Genomic DNA, 19,736 nt, shown 5'->3' on the forward strand with positions numbered 1-19,736 from the left:
TACTTTCATTATATAGCCCTCTCCCACACGTAGGATGTGGAAAATAAGGATTCCTGTCCGCTCAGCTGTACTTTATGTGGCTCCGTCCACCACTACCTCTAATCAAGGGATATACGAAGTTAGAACAAATGTTTTTCTACTAAGTTTATTAGCAAATTTACTCGAAGCGCAATCAGTAGATATATATTCTGCACAAAGACACTAAAACCAACAAAGAAAACAATCAAATCAAAAAAAGAGGGACAAACCGATACCTAATGTCTATGAACCGGGCAATCATGGAAATCATCTCCCGGTCCATAATCCTCTCTCCTGCTATGCTTATAACAGTTCATAAAATGCTTATACTGCCCGTCTTTGATCAGTCCATTACGCTCAAGTCGAAGGATCAGATAAAAAGCCCAGAGTTGGCAACTCTGTAGTGGAATCTTCTCGGCCTCTCTCTCAACAATCCAACTGTCTGCTTCATGAATCGTACCGAGATAGTGTGTGCTCGCAACTGAATGGCTATCAAATCTCATGTCGTCTTCTACACTATATGTACGATCACCCATGCAGCCAGTGCTGTGCAGGCGGATGCAACGCTCGTCGCCTGGATGTCTCATGATTATCATCCAATGGACGGCGTTTTCCACCTCATAGCAGATTTGAACGTAGAGTTCACGATGCGTGCGATCGATTGATCCTTGAGCTGCGCTGTCTCTGTGGCCGTGTCCGTGAGTGTGTCCGTGTCCCTGTCCATGTCCATGTCTATGGCCGTGTCCGTGTCCGTGTCCATGTCTGGGTGGTCCGCGATAAGCCATGGTTGCGATATGGAAGGCTGCTAGTGTGGATGTCTGTAAAAATATGTGAATATGTGACTATAAGTCAAGGTAATGGAAGGAGGATGTTGAAAATGTTCTGAATGTGAAAATTGTTTACTGTGATGATCAAGTTCATTCCGAGCGAGGACTTGGTCATTCTTATAGACATCGATTGAGTCCATCGAGTCGTGGCTTATACAATGGGTCAGTAAAAGTCCTTTGTGAAGTGCAGATTGATAAAGCTCTTTATCACCGGTGATCCTTTACAAAGACTATGTAAAGTCTCTTTTACTAACCTAAAATAGTCAGTCTCATATTTTCCTAAGTTAGATGACATTGTGTCTTTGCTGAAAGGATTGAAAGGATATTTTTCGTGCGACATAGAAGCATGTCGAAATAATCCTTGGTACAGTTTTAGAATAAAAATTTCAAATATAGTTAAATAGAAGACACATTTGAGCAACATGTTCCGAAAGGGGATAAAGTGATGCTTAAGCAAGTAGTCTCTAAGTATCTCTGAAGCAAACATGGGCAGAGATCGCAGGATTGGAGACCGACTTTGTGGCCTAAAGATTCAAACTCAACGTACACCCGATTTCCTACCTCCCCTTTCAACCATTTCAACCCGTTGAGATGTCTGAAATGAAAGTGCCTCTCCCTCTGGCTGTGGCCTCTGCGGTAAAAATGATGGGGTTCGCCTCTGCTCTGGCTGCAAAGTGATGCCATACTGCAGCGTTGAGCATCAAACCGCCCATCGCCCAGATCACAAATCTGATTGCAACAGGATCAAAAAGTGTCGCGTTGACATGGAAGCCAAAGAACAAGCTTTGCGTGATCATCCAGATGATGACTTTAAATATGGTATCGGTCGATTCTGGAAAATTCTCCCAACACGCCCTTACATGAACGCTCGTCTTGATTACAGGGCTGCTCTGACATTCGTCAGACATGTCGAATCAGTTCACGTGCAGCTAGATACCCTCATAGAGGACCTGCGACTTTGCCGCGGCGACAGCATTGGGTCCAAAGATATCGTTCCTGGCCTAATGATCCATTTGAACTAGGATCAGGAATGCTACGATTTCTTGAAATGGTGGGCAACAATCTCCAACAATCCCCAGTACGATTGGGGCGATGAAACTCTGCCATATCTGGACACCAAAAATGCCAATCCACTTGAGCTGATCGACCCTTTTCTCAGTGAAACTTCATCTGAGCCGTTCTTCATGTTCCTTCATCACAAACCACATCTCGCGCACACCGTTGCACTGACTCTCGTCAAAGTCAAGCTGTATTTCATCCTGCTCGCCACCCACGGATCCAATGGAGCTTATGAAATGGCAACAGAAAAGAACCGCAAGATCATTGATGAGATGATAGAACTCAAGAATTCGACAATCGCTAAAAATCTCCACGTCGCCAATCTGACATCTCTCGAAGCCCAACCTGAAATTGAGAAGGTTAAGGCTCAGATTCGCAAATTTTACGAGATTGTCAACAAAGCGAACCCGTACTTTTGGCCGGAGCTTATTGACCCTGATAATACCTTGAATTCTGCCCCTTCGTTCTCCGCGCCTGGAAGTAGGCAGGAGATGCAAGCGGCTATTATGCAGACCTGGCAAGCGTGGAATGAGACCTTTGGCGCGATTCATATCATTCATGCGATAGCCAACGGCAATGAATTCTCATTCTAAGTTTCCTAGGATACTTGGAAGTCTATGGATGCAGAGTTGAAGAATGTGGTCACTATGATTGTGATAGGTGCAATTTCTCCTTGGAAGGCATTTTTCCTGGAAATAAACGTAGCGAAAGAGTACAAAATGACAAAATTTACGTTAAATTAGGCACGAGACACTTCTCGATCCCTTCCCGATGAAGTAAATTCCTAGGTCAAAGGAGGTGCATTCTGATCAGTAGTAATTTTATACAAGCGTAAACGAACAACATAAGCAGTACGCTAAACGAAACAGACAATTCATGTCATGAGTGGACGGAACAACTTCGGAGTAGTTTCAAACACATAGAAACGGATAAGCGAAACAATGCCATTGGGTTACAACTATAGGAATGCTATAATCCACGACAATGTAGGCAACAATTAAATTAACGGGGAAAGCCGTAGCGGTCAACGGAGGGTCGCTTGCATATCTAGGGCTAGTTTAGGGTATGCAGCATGCAATGAATCTAGGCTAGTCTAGGGTATGCAGCATGCAAAGGACCTAGACTGGATGGTATGATAATACAGGACTCTGCTAGTAACCAACCCCGCACCGTGAGGTTAAAAGGTGTCGCGCGTTTGCACGTTCAATAGTGCAGTATATAGCAGAGCCGGCAACTCTGGAAAATTCCCTTTGACGAACTCCGTGCACCTGTTTCTTCCGCTATGGGGTTAGCCTTCTTATCCAGTCAGGCTACGGCGCTTGTCTGTGGTCTCTTGAGCCTCTATATTTTGAGGGTTATCACGACATATGCCAAGTTGATGCAGTTCAGGGGTCCATCGGGAACCGGCGTCTCGAACTGGCCTCATAGCATGGCGATACTTGGAGGAAATTGCCACGAGTGGTATGCAGAAGTCAACAAGAAACATGGTGCGAGGCGTGTTCTGGGAATCTCTTATGCTTTTATATCCCTGACCGGGTGTCATGTCTATTATAAGCTAACATCTTTGACGCGAGCCAGGTCCGATCGCCCGTGTCGCGCCTCAAGTGCTGATCACATCCTCTCCCGAAGTTTGGATGCATGTAAACAACAAGCCTGGCTACAAGCGCTCCGATTGGTACTACAGGGCTACACGAATCGAGTACCGCAAGGATAATGTCTTCAGTCAAACGGATAACGCGAAACATGAGCAACGGAGGAAACAGATGGCTCCAGGGGTATGATATCTGTCTCGTATTTTTTTCTAGGGCTCACTGCATCCCCACCCATTCATACTGGCATAGGCATTGACCAAGTATCGTTATAAAGTATTCGGGAAGGGAGAATACCCGGCTCGAGGGGTCCGTGGACGAAAGAGTCCAAGAATTCCTGACCCTCATCCGATCCAAATATATCTCGTCCGACCGCCATGTTGTGCCCATGGATCTAGCGAAAAAAGTACAATATTTTACACTCGACGTCATTAGCAGCGTTGGCCTCGGCAAGGCGTTTGGTATGTTGCAGAGTGACCATGATGTGGACAACTACCTCCAATCGAGCGAGGAGGGACTTGCAATCAGCAATACCGCTCTTGCCATGGGCTTGTGCTGGATCACCCAGATGCCCTTCATCGGCAGGTTCATTGCACCCTCGCCCAAGGATAACAATGGCTTCGGTAAGATGATGGCTACATGTTTCCGCCTTGTCGATGAGCGCGCTGCGGGCTCCACGAACGAAAGATCCGATATGCTGGCCTCCTTCATGCGTCACGGATTGGCCGGCGACGAGCTGCGCACTGAGGCACTAGAGCAAATTATTGCGGGCTCTGACACAACTGCTAGCGCCATCCGTGGAACTCTTCTGTACCTGATAACGAATCCCCGCGTCTACTTCAAACTACAGCGCGAGATTGACGATGCCGTGCGTCACGGCCGTGCTCCAAGTACAGGCGAAGGCCTTGTTACTTCCAGTCAGGCTAAAAGTCTTCCGTATCTTCAGGCTGTAATCCGCGAAGGTTTACGAGTCGCGCCGCCTGTTGTGAACATTTTCGCGCGCGATGTCCCGGCAGGTGGTGACACTGTTGTTGTCGACGGCGAGAGCGTATTCCTACCAGGTGGTGCCTGCATTGGATACTCAGCATACGCTATGCATAAGAGTGAGAAGACATATGGCAAGGACGCAGAGGCCTTCCGACCTGAGCGGTGGCTCGACTCGGACCCTGTCAAGTTGGCTGCCATGGTTCGGGCCAACGACCTCATATTCGGTTACGGCAAATTCCAGTGTTTAGGGAAGCCAGTAGCCCAGATTGAGATCGGGAAGACAGTATTCGAGGTGAGTAGAAACAGCTTCGCATGTCTGATTTTGTCTTCTTTTTCTCGATGAGACGTTAGCTGACCGCCGACCGGACACAGCTCTTACGCAACTTCGATATCGCACTCATCAATCCAACACGTCCCTGGGATGCGCAGAACTACCTGGGGCTTTTCGCTATTTCAGATATGTGGGTGCAAGTGACCGAGCGAACGCCCTCTTCTCCTTGACTGGGTAACGAACAGTTCCGTGTAATGCACATCGCTTCGGCGAGGGTTCGGGGTGAATTAAATCATCTATTCATATTGTATACCTATTATACAACCACTACCTCATTGTCTTGTTTCGTAGATGAAGTTGGGGCCACAGGCACGTCAGCACATTCGACCTGAACAATCTGATGCTGAATCTCCCCATCGGAAGCCTCAATCACAACCGCACTCAATTGATTGCCATATAAACACCCTGAATCCAGTCCAATTGCATACCTGCTTCGTTGCAAGCGACGCTTGGCATCGTGCCCGAATATCACAGTAGTCTTGGATGCTAGTTTATCTTGCCACCGGTCCCATTCCGTAACCCAGCTTTCTTCCCCGGGACTTTCGGCCGGTGTGAGTCCATCCTCGTCACCCAGTTTGCAGACGAAGCTCCGCATATGCATCAAATAATATGGATCCTGGTCTTCGGGTGGGATACTAGGAGCGAGGCCCGCATGTACGACAATCAAAGTGTCGCCGAGGGTGGACGTTAGGCCTTGAGGCAGCTTAACACGCAAGATCAAAGGTAAAGCAGCAAGCCAGTCGATTTGGCGCTCTGAAAGTGCTAATGCCGTAGCGCGCGTTGTAGGAGATGCGCATATTTCGGGAATCTCGGAATCTCGAATAGTATCCCCGGGTAGGTTAGCCTCGGGGTTCCCAGGTACGGCCGAACTGCCAGTCAAGTCTCCATAATTCGGAAGACTATCCCTTGTGGCTTTGACCTCTGCGGTCGCATTGAGAACTGCATTTTCGTGGTTGCCTCTCACTGCGCTGGCGCCTAACTTGATAGCCAGGTCAACAACACCAGGGCTATCAGGCCCTTTGTTGACTAGGTCGCCCACTAGTATAAGGTGGTCTCCTTTGTTTTTGTCAAATCCGACATTTTCTAGGAGTGCCTCAAGGGACTTTCTCATTCCGTGTACATCGCCTACAATGACCAAGCGTCCACTGGTAGGGCCATTTTCGGAAGACGATAGAGGGGACTGCGGAATAAGGTTGGTCGGCAGGTCTGAGATAAAAGTTGTGATTGGAAATATCTTGGTAGATTTCGCACGGGACATTGCTTTTTTTTGAGACCTGGAGCATGTCTTTATCCGGAGCGAAAGGGAAGATGGAGATGAGACTAGTGTCGTGTGGGTGATAGACTAGCGTACAGGCATTGCTGCCTGGGTGCCTGAGGCCTGCGATTCTCTAACTAATAACTATTTCTAGGTCTTATTACTCTTATCTGTCTGGTATGGGAATATAAAATATTTACAGGAGCATATAAACATAGATTTATGTAGAAACCAGCCTCTTAATTCAATTCAAGATTCTGGAGCACCATCCCCGACCTGGCTTCCAGTGGTATAGTTACCGAAGCAAGCCTTCTGGAACTGCGCCTTGTCCTTCAGAGTGGGCACCCCGCGCAAGAATTTACCGAGGTGGCAGAACCCATTGGTGGAGTCTTCACAACCGACAAGTCCATCTTGTGGGAGAGGAGAATTGTTGAGCACAAAACGAATGTACTTTGCGGTGTGGGTAGTAGACTTGATACTAGGGTTGGTGTAAAGAACAGGGTCCAAATCATCGAATGACACGTCACGGGGGCAAGTCCAGATCTCAGACATGAATCGAGCACCAAATGGTGTCATCTGGCTGAGAGAGAAGTTGCGCTCAGGTGCATGGTCAATGTTAAAGGGCAACCCCTTAGGACCGTAATTGAAATAGTCGAGACCAAGGGCGTTGATCACGGACAAGATGATATCATCGTGAGACATGTCCATGTAGAAAGGCTGGCCAAATGGAAACTGCGCTTCGTTATTGGTGTAGGTGTAGTTGATGCTTGTATCGCTGGAGGTGATGAGCTTTTTCTCGAGGCGAGCGGCGAGCTCTAGAACGTAACCAATGCCCTGGGCGCGACCACTGGGCGAGCCGTAGGCGTAGTCTCCATAGTACTGCACGTCGACATTGTACTCGAAGTCCTTCCATTCTTGCTCGGTGAAAAGAGAGCAGAATGATGAGCCGCCAAGACTGGTGTACTCATATACACAGAGGTTCTGCATGGCGAGGACGTCCATGGAGGTCAGGTTGAAGTCGCGAGGGAAGTAGTGAGACAGGCGGTTGCGAGCGTTCTTGGTGTAACGGGAAATGAAAACCTCGGCAGCTTTGTCGCTGTAATCTTTTGTTAATACGGTTTCATGATTAGGCATTTATTGTTGGAGGGCTTTTCGCTCACCCTTCAATATAATCAAAAGTACACGTTTCGTAAGAAGCCAGAGTGTTGTTGAAATCACCCTGCTCGGGAATCACGACAAGATTGTACTGGTCGTAAGAGCTGTTGGCTCCACTGTTGCCAAAGAAGCCGCCTAATCGAAGAGGTCAGCTGGTTATCCGGGACTGATGAATGAGATGAGAGTTCCACTCACTGAGCCACCAGCGTGCGCTTTCCAAAATACGTCCCTGGGAGGTAGTGCGAAACACTGGCGTCGGGCGATCTGTGCCGTTGGCGTAAACGTTGAGAGAAGAGCTCCAAGCAGCAACATTCTCACGTCCGGCACGGTACAACAGTCTTCCGTACTTGATCCAAAAGTTGGCACCGGATGTAGCCTCAGTGGCAGCACCATTCTCCATGAGAGTGTCCTCGCCAAGAACATAGTCCCAATTGTTCAGGAACTTCAAAGGACCCACAGCCACGGTCTTGTCTGGGTTAGCCTTGCTGTAATTGGTCAACTTGGCTGCGAAGTTGGTCATTCCCTCGCCGTCCAACGGGTAATCCGTGGGGAATCGCTGCGCATGGCGATGCAGAACATGCACCTGAGACAATTCACATCCTTGCGGGACACCGCTAGGAACGCCGAAGCTATCTGCGTCCTTATAGGGGCTAAGATTGGCCCAGCTCTTGGTCATGTCAAAACCAGACGCATAGCTAGATCCTGTTGGGCCCGATGCAGGAACAGACGTGCTAGTCACTGTAGCTGTAACAGCTGTCACCAGCGTGGCTCCTATGAAGTTCTTCATGGTTGATTGAAGCCTCCGGGTTTCTTGTGGGGCGGTATCCACTGTTCACTTCAACCTCTTCTTCGTGGGCGTTTGGAGAGACCAAATTTCAAAACCTTACAGCATAGATAAGTACCGTAGATGTGATGCGACCTGTTGACTTGTTTATTGAATTCTCCAATTAGCTTTCGGGTAATTGTTGTTCCACATTTGTTTGAGAGTTTGTGATCGGCCTCATTTGCTCCTTCCTGGGTGAGTGGCCCCTTCGCGCCGGAGGATTCTCACCCGGTTCCACAAATATTACTGTTCTTTTAATCCCACAAGTACCCTCACATTCCTGGGATCATATTCGATCTCAGCATCCATGATTTGGTACCTAGGCACACTTGTCAGAAATATACATGAAGCATACAGGATGTCTGGAGAAATGGTCTATCCGACCCACATCATATTGGCAATTGCGAGATATCATTGGCTACCTAGAAGTTCCGTTTCCAACCAGCGATATTCCGTCAAGTCTCTCGAGGTTGGCACGGACCCATTAATTGTAAACAATGCAAACCATAACTAATGCGGTTTAAAGCTTACAGCTACGAGTCTCAGCCCATTCAACACTTATCTCTCGACTTTTTCTATGATCAAACAATATGCTGTTACGCGATTCAAAATGGGCACTCATCAAACAAGACCACGTACAATTGACGCCTCTGATGATACCAAAATCTCCCGATTTTGACGTCAAAGATTCTCAATTCTTCAAAAGATTCACTAAGTTGCCCACACCGGAAGCAGTACGCTCGCAGGCCAGAGCCCCAACATCTCGCAGGAGTCTGCCCGGACGATAGAAAAACCTTCTCGATAACCGGCCCTCATGTGCGACCACCACCTGTGATATTCAAGGATCTGGGGCTGTTTGTTAAATGGGGAAGCGCTGCGAGAATTTCAGAGGGTCAGTGCCTCTATGCTCTCGGCCAGCTCCTCAAAGATAATGTCCCGGTTCCGGAGATATACGGGTGGCGGGAGGATGGCGGTCAAACTTTCATTTATATGGAGTATTTGCATGCGCAGACTCTAGAGCAAGTGTGGGATAACCTGGAACCTGGTGACCGCGTTTCGATCTATTATGAGCTCCGGACAATCTTTAGCAACCTTCGCCACCTTGAACAGAAGCCGGCAGAATCATTTATAGGTACGATACTCTTAACGGCCTCTACATTTCCTAAACTACACCTTTAACTCTTTCTCTACGTATAGGTAACATTGCACAAGCTCCTCTGTATGATAGAGCTTTCCACGTCGAGTCTATGCCCGAAGCAGGGCCGTTTAATACCGTCCAGGAATTCCATGACTGGTTCACTTTCCTATATCGAAAACCAATGTCAGATCCATATTCTATCCCAATCGAACTGTTCCGTCAGGACCTGCCTGATGATAGTGAAATCAAATTTACGCATAGCGATCTCCACCGGAGCAACATCTTGATAACACGCTCTAAACCCCATCATGTTCTTGCACTCGTCGATTGGGAACAGTCAGGCTGGCTACCTGTGTACTGGGAGGCCAGAAAGGCGCAGTATACTGCTGACAAGAATGACGAATGGTCTAGAAAATATTTGCCAATGATTTTGTGTCAGTATACTAGCACTTGGGATCCATGGGACTACTACACTACGGCCATGGGATGTTGAGATAAAGGCAGCGTTTTCATAGGAGGCTAGACAACATAGTTGTAATCTCATATAATATCAAATTGCGGGCTGGAAGAGACCTAGGCGGCAACATATAAGTATCATGGCATGACTTCCTTCCAAGGTCCAAAATCTTTTCCCCATACTCAGCCATGTCGACTGCAATAAACAACGCCGGTAACCCTTTGGAGCACCACTCCACTCCCAAGCGGATCAATGTGGGTATCATCAATATTCCTCTAAATTGTCTGAAAGAACTGTATCCCGACATTCAACGCTTCACAGCTATAGCTGTCGTGTTTTCCTACCACCCCGATAGCCTATCCAAGCCAGGAGGAGGAACTCCAGATAAGTATCATCCATTCCGCGGCCCGAGAAAGCGGGGAGGAGATGCAAATCTGGCCTTCAAGATTTGGTAGCAATGTTTTCACAATATCAGGGACATTCTCGACCCACAGCCAGTTCTTGGCGTGACAGAGGCCGACGTAAGCCTTTGGTTTGCAGCAATCGATGCTGTCAACACAATAAGTCTTTACAATCTGCGGTCTATGAATGCTAGTGAGCTTTTGCTAGCTTCAACTCATCGAACCTCAAAGCGTCCACATGATAAAGTATACGGGATTATGGGTGCAATTGGTGTTAATATACCCGTGGATTATAAAATGGATCCCTCCGAGCTCATGGATAACTTTCTCATTGAGTTGCATAACACCCTTCCGGCTGCGATGCAATCATATCGTCGTCACAAATATATTCGTCCCAGTATACACCCATGGCTTGCTGATGAAGATTCGTCCCCTAAGGGCTTGATACGTCAAAAGATGTTTCCTCCAGCTCGAACTTTCCAAGGGATAAATCACATGGACCATTTGACGTCTAACTCACTTATTCCTGTCTCAGCTCAGGGACTTGAGAAGATGGCCACACGGTTTCTTGATACAACTACTACTGCCGAGTTCGATGGTCTCGCATTATCCCAAACCCGTAGTGGAATGGTGCAAAACAAGTAATTGCCAGCAGGTGATCCATCACGAACTATGGCTTGCCTCGTCTTGCGATTAATCCATTCCCAGATTGGACTGGCTATTGTGCCACGAGGCCAAATCGCAGGTCTGAGAAAGCTGGGATGGAATTTTATCTATCTCCTGCTTGGCTCTGATGGCTTTTCTGAAACTTCATCGGCCTTGAGAGGGCAAACCTTCCGACGGCTCGCTATTTTGTTATTCGATGAGGAGCTAAGGGCAGATAAGCCAATTAGCGGAGAATTTTCTTTTAATTGAACTCCATTAGCCAACCTTGGTCCACAAGCAACCCGTTGAAAAATCATTTGAGACCAAAAGTCCTAACGTCTATATTGTATAGATACTGACATACCCAACGGCGTATCTATATGGCTGGGCAATACGTCAAATATTGCAGCCTATAATCGGTCAGAGTAGGCGGCCCGTCTGTGGGCATGTCTATGGGCCACTACGATGCCCAACACCAGGGCCAAGTGGAAATTTTATAATCCATAGAATATAAATCGTATCTTTAGTATTGACATTGTAAACTGATAGAAATCAGTAACCAATATTGTATGGGTTCCACAATGATAAGTAATAAATATACTTAAAATTACCGTAAGAAAATATATAAGTTATATATTTCGAATCCTTAGCATATTTATCTAGTTTATAACGTAAATTAGGGCCCTAGACCCAGTACTAGGTTACCTACTAGACCTATCACTAGTTCGTGCGGACTATATAGAAGCCACGTGATATGACGTCGACCTTGGTTTCCCTCGGCAGTGCGCGCCAATCATAATATGCTGTCACTAGACTTGCTATAATATACAAGCTTTTACTTGGCTTTGAAATGCGCCACTAAAATCATTACCTCTGTTCCTTTCTAATTCCAGCGGATAATGTGGGCTTCTCATCTATCTTCCGTATTCCTAGGCCGTGATCAAACGGCTTGTATCAAACACGCCCCAAATGAACGATCCTGGTCTCGATGATGCCATTGCCGACGAGGCAGTGGCTCTCGATCGCACCTCCAGCTCTCCAAATCAGAAGCAAGATGAAAGCGATAAGTCCTTGCAACATGATGCCCAGTACCAGCAAGCTGCGCGTTGGTGGCTCGCAAGTACGGCATACCCTCTGGTAGCTGTATGTAGAACCCTACCTGGTCAATCTTTGCTTTGAATGTCCGCATTCTCATTCTTTTCTCAGGGCACTTTCGGGCCGATGGCTAGCGCTTTTAATATCTGTTCTTTGTCACAGCCATGGCGAATGGACCTCGCCAGCAGCGGTGGGACAGATATCCCGGATCCAAAATGGTACTTACCCTGATCAGACATACCCTAAATGATTCTCCGAGTAACAGAAAATGCGGTTGCAGGGTCACCGCTATCAACGCAATATCACTTGTCTTTGCACTTATCGCCAACCTAGCCCTCTCGCTCAACATGGCCCGACGCATTCGTTTCGAAACTGCTCAGCCAATCATCATCGTAGGGTGGTACATCTCATCGACGTTCTTAATCGCAATCTTGATTCCCTTCGGCGTGGATATGTACAAGCCCGAGAACAACGGCCGAATCTACTCGCAGAGTTACTACTACGGCGCATTTGCGGCAGGGTTGTATTTTATCATCGCATCATTGATGGTAGTGACTGGATATGGCGCCTACCGTGGCTGCTACAGCCGAAAATACAATCTGACTACTAGTCAACGAACACTCATGCTGCAAACCATCATTTTCTGCTTCTACCTTCTCGGCGGTGCAGCCGTCTATTCCAAGATCGAGGGGTGGCGCTTCCTGGACGCAGTATACTTTGCAGACTACACACTGCTCACCATCGGCGTGGGTAATTTCTCGCCCAGTACGCACCTCGGCCGAGGTTTGCTTTTCCCATATGCCATCGGTGGTATTATTATTCTAGGTCTTGTCATTTCCTCCATACGTACGCTTATGTTGGAAAATGGCAAGCAAAAGATTGGTAATATATTGACAGCACGCACGCGCAAGTACCTTCTCAAAGAAGCCTTCTCGGACCGTTCTCGTGCTGACGGTATTATTCCCTCGCTCGGGGAGAAGGGTGCCAAAGCTGAAGGCCGCAGTGAGCGGGAGCAGCGCAAGCGAGAGTTCATAGCCATGCGCCAGGTGCGTGAGCTGGCAAACGTCCAACACAAATGGCTCTCGCTCTTGGTTTCCTTTTTGCTTTGGATGACGATATGGCTGATCGGAGGTGTGGTCTTTTGGCGCTCGGAGTCAAACGCAAAGTGGTCGTACTTTGAGGCTCTATATTTTGCATACACAAGTCTTCTAACAATTGGTTATGGAGATTTGTATCCGATCAGTAGTTTGGGTAAAGCCTTCTTCGTTTTTTGGTCCCTGCTTGCCGTTCCTACGATTACCATTCTCATCTCCAATCTTGGCGATACCGCCATCCGATTTATCCGTGACATTACGCTATTCATTGGCGAGCTTACTATTCTGCCCGGTGACCAACCCTTCATGGATAGACTCAAGGCAATAACTCACATCTCCTGGGTCGGGTGGTGGATGGAAGAAACGACGGGCGAAAAAGAAGGCGCAGAACGGCACGCAAACAAAAATAACGATCCCGATAAACAAAAAAACGACAATATTTTCGACGTAAAGGAAGACAAGAAAGAAGAGTCCCCCACGCAGCACGACACCACCGCCGAAAACATCCACCAATACCTCCACCTGCTCTTCCGAGAGCTGCGCAAAATGACTGATTACGCCAGCAATACTCCGTCCCGGAAATTCGACTATCTGGAATGGGAGTATTATATCCGTCTGGTCGCAGGAGATTACAAACCCGATATTCTTAGGGATAAAGCCGATGATAAACAGGCGCAAGCAGTGCGAGGGTGGAGTTGGACCGACAAGCAAAGTCCTTTGCTTGCTGAAAAGAGTGAGGTTCAGTGGTTGCTTGGGGAGTTGACTGAGGTACTTGATCGGGAATTAAGTAGGGCAAGTCGAGGTTATTATGTCCCCGAGAGGGCAAAGAAGGGAAAAGACGATCAGATCAGTTGTAGAGAAGAATGATTATACCAAGCCGCGGCATTATCGTTGGGGTCACAGGCAACCCTCCAAGACTCTCGGTCCAGTAATTCTTTGCATTTGTGTGTGGCTGTAAGGATAAAATAAAGAAGATGCGCCATATGGGTGTATAGTACTAAGCATATAATAAACTCCGTCAGTTGTAAGAATATATAGTCAGGGTCCGTAAGCACGCTGGTCAGTTAGTTGGGTGGGTGACGAACGGCAAATCCTCACTGGTAGTGCACACCTCCGCTAGGCTCGAAAATTGCTTATTCGACAAGTGTGAATAGATTCAACTTCAGGTTTACAGCTGGCTGCTGTCATTGGACCTCACGGAGTGACACGTAGTAATATATCCACGCAGAGATCTTTGCCAGGTGGCAAGGTCACCTTGGGACGAGATAATAATCGGATACTGTTTGCTTGCCTGTTATCCCCCAGTAGAGTTTTCCACGGCAGCTCTTCTCCCTGTATATCGTGCGGTCATCTTGAACCTCGTAGACTTCATCAAATCGTCGTCTCTTTCATCGATTTTCATTGATACCATCATTCCTAGCATCTCCAGGATCTAGGAATAGCCTCATCTTTACCGTGATCAGCCATTTCCGGGGTACCTTCAAACCATCGAAATATTTATCTCACCCTTGGAATAGTCATTCCATCCTTGAAAATCATCGCTATCTCTCTATATCCTGCCTCGGGAGCGTACGGTTCGAACAGTACCTACGAATTCACAAATATTGCAAACATTCTATAACTGTACCAGTCACATGCATACTGCGTCTGTGTATATATTCATCATCTCTATGCCTTGCCCGTCGAATTTCATCCTCTTTCTTACACAATGACAGCCACACAACATTGGTTCGGATGGTCGATATGGTTCTCGATTTGGAGTTTTACCTCAAATCTTCCTAGACTATTCCTTCGAGCGCTTAGGCACCTATTTGTTACATTTTCTCCTATATGCCACCTACTGTCACTATTCGACCACCCCCACTATCACTATTCGACCAGCCTCCGAACGCCAGGATAATCATAAGCTCCTGACAATTGGTATTCTCGCCGAAGTGTACCTCGTGGACGATCATATTATCAGGAAAATTCTCCGTAGTCAGAGCGAAGAAGATCTACAACCTATACTACGTGAGGCTCTGATTTATGATGTTCTTGGAACTCATTTACGGATTGCCGAATGGCTATCAAGGGGTAGATCCGACTACATCGAGGTCAAATACTATCCATTTGGCGACGTTGTGAAATATTCGTCTTCGGATAGGAACCTAATCACCCCCGAGCTTCGATCTAAATGGTACCAGCAGATGTTAGAAGCAATTGTATTTATCCATAGCCGTGGTGTCATCCATTCCGACCTGGCTCTGCGACAGTTCTTTATTGACGATAACTTCAATCTACGACTCGGCGATTTTGACTTCGCAGTTCCCTGGCTATGTAGCGCTTGGCTATGAGAAAGCATCACACTGCCTACCGCGAGATTATGAACTTCCTAACAAGGAAGCCTCCGATATCTTTGCCCTAGGGTCTACGCTCTATGAGCTAGTTACTGGGGACGCTCCATATAGCGAGCTTTGTGGGCCAAAATCCGACGATCCGGATGTTATCACAGCTCGGCTCCGACGACAGGACGTGATAGACTCTGAGATTGAAACACGCCACAGACATGGCAATTTCCCGGATGTTTCTGATGTATTCGGGGATGAAGTCATTCTAGGTTGTTGGAGAGGGGATATTTCTACCGCCCAAGAAGCACTCGATTTGTACTTGCACGGCTGAGCTTAAGTCACATCTCTGAACCGAGAACATCTCCAACCATCTACCACAGCCACGAACAATCACATTTCTTTCCATACAATAGAAGTCGGTTCATTCATCGTTTCTAGCCTTTTTAGGCTTCGGCGTTCATTCTGACAGCTGTTACAAACATTACAGTATTATTGAAGGTTTTCGATATCCCCATGCCAGTCATTCAGCTTTCGGGCCTCAAATTACGACTACAATCAAGTAGAAATTCAGAAATACTAAGGTCATGGTCAATAGCTATATGAGCTTGATAGAGGGTGAGGTATGTCAACCTTTCAGTCGTCTTCCTGCTCCAAAGACTTAGGGGAATAAAGGCTAGCAGCCATGTATGAGATAGTCTCCCCGACACGTCGATGCTTCATTGCTTGTCTCCGCCAGTTTATCCGGACTCGTTGACAGCACCATCCCGGTTCTGACCGTTCAAAGGGTAGTCAGCTATTATTGTTCAATCATACTCCATGTAACAAACATACCTTCAAGTTGGAACAATTTTTGCAATTAGTGCAGTTTACCATATTGGAGCAGTTTTCACAGTTCGTGCAGCTTTCCATGTTGGAACAACCCTGACAGTTGATAGAACCTGTCATATTCGAACAATTCTTGCATTTTGCACAGTTGCTGCAGTTGCTGCAATATGAACAGTCGGCACATTCAGTACAATTGGAGCACTAGGATAATTTGTAAGCATATTTCAGTAGGAATATCACGGCTGCGCAGTAGCATGGTGGTGGAATAGGCCAGATGGTGTAGAAGCATACATCATTGCATCCTATGGAGTGGGTTTTAGCACTGTTGACCCGCTTTCGTAATATGGGCTCACCTTCGCAATTACGACAGTTGCTATTATTCCTATTTCCATCGTTCTCTCTACAGAAAGACGATTAGTTATGGAATTGGGCTTATTGGGAGAGGAACATAGTGGGCATTAGCGAATGAGAGAAAGGGTTTGAACTCACTCGTTATTGAGTGGAGCTCGTGGAGCTCGTGGAACGTGCATCATGCTGTCGACCTCGAAACTGTCCAGTCTGCTAAATGCGCAGTGCTTAATTCAAGGAAAGGATTCCGAGTAGGCAGGAGATATGTATGTATATATACTAGTCACTCTTCCACCTGCCTAGGTAGGCAATCTTACAAAATTATGTCAATATGACGTAATCAGTATAGAAGGCAGGGGCCCAGCTGACTGACCAACGCCTGGGTTCACACTGGTCTACACAATGAATTATATATTGGAAACAGTGTGATAGAAACGGTACTTTAGTGTATAAGCTTGATGAGCTAATTCAAACGTGTTTTACAAAACTATTAAAGATAGGAAAACAGGTGGATTGAGGTTAGATATTGGAGCCCGGGATGGGAACATTGCAAACATCCCAATCAGGAAGAGCAAACAAAGAGAACAAATAAAGCAGAGATCTCTGGCATGTGATCAGGTAGATCATGATATTACAGAGTAGGTTATGAGAAGCCGAGTTGTTATGCACGCAATAAATTATGCCATTGGGTCCAGGGCAAATAAGCGCAGTAAACAGTCCAAGATCTGCCAAAGCCCTGCCACGGTCATGGTGGTAGCAAGCTCTACTCGACTCCTGTCGGGGCCGGGAAGACTTCGTAATCCGTGATGACCGAATGTACCCAGAGGCTAAATGGAGCGAACGATATGACAATCAGATCTCTCCTGGCTATATCTGACTTGGACGAGGATCGCGTAACTTGACCTATGTCTGATATTGAGGGCTGTAGGCGCTCAAAGCGCATATATCCAGCGATTGGCTTAAGGTTCCAAGGAAGGTTGGAAGGTTCCAAGGTTCAAGTTTAAACAATCTTTCGAAACGCTGACACTAGGACCGAAACCGTAATTCCCGTCCCTAGGTAGGTACCTCCGGGCACTTTTATAGCTTCGGACACCGTTGGATGAGAAGGGATCCTTTTCGGTGACTCCAATGCTTGTCAGATCGTGTCTTCCCCCCTATGTTCTTTATCGCTTGGTGCCAGCTTAAGCCATCCCAACAACCGACGACAGCACAGAGAACCCCCTCCATGTAATGACTTCTCTCTGAGTGGTCTCTCCTCTCGGCAAATATTACCCTTCCGGACTATACATAGTTCCTCTTCTACGTGAGTCGTCCGCACATGTAGAGCCCCTATGGAATCCTATCTATGTCTGTCGTTCTGTCACCTTGTCCTTCTCCCTCGCATCTGAGCATTCTGGCTCTCTCGTCGATTAATGTTGTTTGACCTCCTAGTGCTCTCCTTTTCTTTTGCGATTTATATTTCATCGATGACCGAAGAAGCTTCAAACACAACAGCAGGGACCATGGCAGAAAGCCCCCTGGAAGAGCAACAGGTAAAGCAGCCACCGCCATTGACACTAATATTAGATCAGCAATCGTGGAGACATCAAGATGTCGTTGAATCCAAATCTGAAGCCAAAGCAGGTCCTCTAGGTACCCCAGAGGGCCCAGATCTTGCGGGGATATATGTTCCCGGGCACATATATCCCACCCCTACCGAGCACCAGTAGAAAAACCTGGAACAAACCTATTATGATCTGATGTATTTACCTCCTATGTTCTAAGGTTGGAAAAAGCTAAGTATGTCGCGTATTGTGATTGGTCTGGGTTATGCCCATTCATTCATTCTATATTGAGTCTGTCTAAAATGGGGTTGTAAGAATTCTAATACTAGGCCTCTTCTTTATTTCTATTTTGGCTGCTAAGGAATGACAATGCTGTTATGTCCATTCTGAAAGAAAAGATGGATCTATATTGGTTTTCAGAGAAGAGCTTGTCAAGCATTCTATTGTTCGCATTTCTCTTTGTGCTGAAACAAAATAAAGAAAATGTAGAGGAATGATGAATATTGGCATTGATTCGAGTTTCAAAGGGATCTTCGAGTATTATTTAACTGTCGATGAATTCCATCCCAGCCCTCGATAATCATTCAAACAATCCAATCCAACGATCCAATCCAACAATCTCACTTAGCACAAATCATTTACTATTAACACTTTCCAACATGCCTCGAACCACCATTTCATTGCAGCTCAACATGAAATCAACCCCATTCAAAAACCAGAGAATATGGTACCCACTTCGTCTTGACGACTTCCACCTCCCACAGGCTGATCTTGATCGTCAATCTGTCCTCGATCTTATTCGAAGTGTCTACGATCCTTTGCTGACCACTTGGCTTGCTGAGCCAGGTCATACCTGGCAAAACATGTTCCAGAAAAAGCTATCCAGTAACGTGTTTGAACAACAGTGTATCGCTAGGAAGGGAGAGCTGCCAGGAGGTGTTCAATCTATAGAGACTGACACTGTCCTTGGTCAAATCTTACTCGATCTTCTTAAGTATCACCGATTCACTGATCCCGCTTGGAGGGTACCTAGTGCTGCTGTGCCTCCCGCTGTGCCTGCCGCTAATTTTCCTACTCCTCTAGATATACTTGCCGCAGCTGCAAGCGCAGCCCAGCCCCCTTTGGCTACTTCTGCCCTTGATATGCTTGCCGCAGCTGCAAACGCAGCCCAGCCCCCTTTAGCTACTCCTGCCCTTGATATACTTGCCGCAGTTGCAAGCGAAGCCCAGCCCATTTTGGCTACTCCTGCCCTTGATATACTTGCCGCAGCTGCAGGCACAGTGCCGCATCTTCCTGTGCCCGGTCCTGCTGCTGTCCCCGCCCCAGTTCCTTCTCCCATCACCCCGGCCTATTCTGCTATCAGCAATGATAATACTCCTCCCCCCCCGAGTGCTTCTGACATCACCCAGGCTGCTACTCCTAATCCCCCGACTGCTTCTGATATCAGCCAGGCTGCTACTCCTATCGCCCCAGCTGCTTCTCCCATCCCCCCAGTTGCTTCTCCTGCCCCTGGAACCAAGCGAGGCATAGACGATGAGACTGAGCAACCTCCTAAGAAGAAGCAAGCGGTGAATCCGACGTAATCGACACTGCATTATCATTTTCAGTAGTAACTACATATGTATCTTATATATTTTTGGTTTTATATGACTATAGGCGTTGAATTATATAAGTATTTCTTCAACATTCACATTGAAAATAATCGAGCTTGAAATAGGCCATTGGTCATTTCGATCAATATTGTACCGTGTCTTCTATAGCGCGTAATAGTTGCACTCCATATCACACCAAAGAGCCCAATTCTGCTATTTATTTGTC

General features: G+C 46.9%; 10 protein-coding genes across 10 annotated transcripts; 7 read left to right on the forward strand and 3 right to left on the reverse strand.

The window, feature by feature from the left end:
- Nucleotides 1-254: 254 nt before the first annotated feature.
- Nucleotides 255-803, reverse strand: N7517_009298 (uncharacterized protein; the record flags this gene model as incomplete). The annotated part of the gene is made up of 1 exon (XM_056727021.1): nucleotides 255-803. One exon carries the CDS (start codon nucleotides 801-803, stop codon nucleotides 255-257), a length of 549 nt encoding a protein of 182 aa, XP_056575593.1.
- An 806-nt stretch (nucleotides 804-1,609) lies between these two features.
- On the forward strand, nucleotides 1,610-2,497 carry N7517_009299 (uncharacterized protein; the record flags this gene model as incomplete). Its single annotated transcript, XM_056727022.1, has 2 exons — nucleotides 1,610-1,837; nucleotides 1,868-2,497. The coding sequence occupies 2 exons, from the start codon at nucleotides 1,610-1,612 to the stop codon at nucleotides 2,495-2,497; spliced, it is 858 nt and encodes a 285-aa protein (XP_056575594.1).
- Nucleotides 2,498-3,186: 689 nt separating this feature from the next.
- On the forward strand, nucleotides 3,187-4,981 carry N7517_009300 (cytochrome P450; the record flags this gene model as incomplete). Its single annotated transcript, XM_056727023.1, has 4 exons — nucleotides 3,187-3,391; nucleotides 3,483-3,679; nucleotides 3,771-4,772; nucleotides 4,853-4,981. 4 exons carry the CDS (start codon nucleotides 3,187-3,189, stop codon nucleotides 4,979-4,981), a joined length of 1,533 nt encoding a protein of 510 aa, XP_056575595.1.
- Nucleotides 4,982-5,067: 86 nt separating this feature from the next.
- On the reverse strand, nucleotides 5,068-6,069 carry N7517_009301 (metallophosphoesterase family protein; the record flags this gene model as incomplete). The annotated part of the gene is made up of 1 exon (XM_056727024.1): nucleotides 5,068-6,069. One exon carries the CDS (start codon nucleotides 6,067-6,069, stop codon nucleotides 5,068-5,070), a length of 1,002 nt encoding a protein of 333 aa, XP_056575596.1.
- A 246-nt stretch (nucleotides 6,070-6,315) lies between these two features.
- On the reverse strand, nucleotides 6,316-8,029 carry N7517_009302 (histidine phosphatase family protein; the record flags this gene model as incomplete). Its single annotated transcript, XM_056727025.1, has 3 exons — nucleotides 6,316-7,162; nucleotides 7,227-7,356; nucleotides 7,417-8,029. Coding segments are annotated over 3 exons (1,590 nt in total), but the record flags the coding sequence as incomplete, so codon positions are not given.
- Nucleotides 8,030-8,634: 605 nt separating this feature from the next.
- N7517_009303 (Aminoglycoside phosphotransferase) lies at nucleotides 8,635-9,675 on the forward strand (the record flags this gene model as incomplete). The annotated part of the gene is made up of 3 exons (XM_056727026.1): nucleotides 8,635-8,679; nucleotides 8,732-9,176; nucleotides 9,242-9,675. The coding sequence occupies 3 exons, from the start codon at nucleotides 8,635-8,637 to the stop codon at nucleotides 9,673-9,675; spliced, it is 924 nt and encodes a 307-aa protein (XP_056575598.1).
- A 152-nt stretch (nucleotides 9,676-9,827) lies between these two features.
- On the forward strand, nucleotides 9,828-10,094 carry N7517_009304 (uncharacterized protein; the record flags this gene model as incomplete). The annotated part of the gene is made up of 1 exon (XM_056727027.1): nucleotides 9,828-10,094. The coding sequence occupies one exon, from the start codon at nucleotides 9,828-9,830 to the stop codon at nucleotides 10,092-10,094; it is 267 nt and encodes an 88-aa protein (XP_056575599.1).
- Nucleotides 10,095-10,337: 243 nt separating this feature from the next.
- Nucleotides 10,338-10,685, forward strand: N7517_009305 (uncharacterized protein; the record flags this gene model as incomplete). Its single annotated transcript, XM_056727028.1, has 1 exon — nucleotides 10,338-10,685. One exon carries the CDS (start codon nucleotides 10,338-10,340, stop codon nucleotides 10,683-10,685), a length of 348 nt encoding a protein of 115 aa, XP_056575600.1.
- Nucleotides 10,686-11,654: 969 nt separating this feature from the next.
- N7517_009306 (potassium channel family protein) lies at nucleotides 11,655-13,741 on the forward strand (the record flags this gene model as incomplete). The annotated part of the gene is made up of 3 exons (XM_056727029.1): nucleotides 11,655-11,828; nucleotides 11,892-11,998; nucleotides 12,061-13,741. The coding sequence occupies 3 exons, from the start codon at nucleotides 11,655-11,657 to the stop codon at nucleotides 13,739-13,741; spliced, it is 1,962 nt and encodes a 653-aa protein (XP_056575601.1).
- Nucleotides 13,742-18,577: 4,836 nt separating this feature from the next.
- On the forward strand, nucleotides 18,578-19,501 carry N7517_009307 (uncharacterized protein; the record flags this gene model as incomplete). The annotated part of the gene is made up of 1 exon (XM_056727030.1): nucleotides 18,578-19,501. The coding sequence occupies one exon, from the start codon at nucleotides 18,578-18,580 to the stop codon at nucleotides 19,499-19,501; it is 924 nt and encodes a 307-aa protein (XP_056575602.1).
- Nucleotides 19,502-19,736: the final 235 nt, after the last annotated feature.

Source organism: Penicillium concentricum (genome assembly GCF_028827145.1).
Source record: "Penicillium concentricum strain IBT 3081 chromosome Unknown utg000004l_segment0_segment0, whole genome shotgun sequence".
NCBI classification, from domain to species: Eukaryota; Fungi; Ascomycota; class Eurotiomycetes; order Eurotiales; family Aspergillaceae; genus Penicillium; species Penicillium concentricum.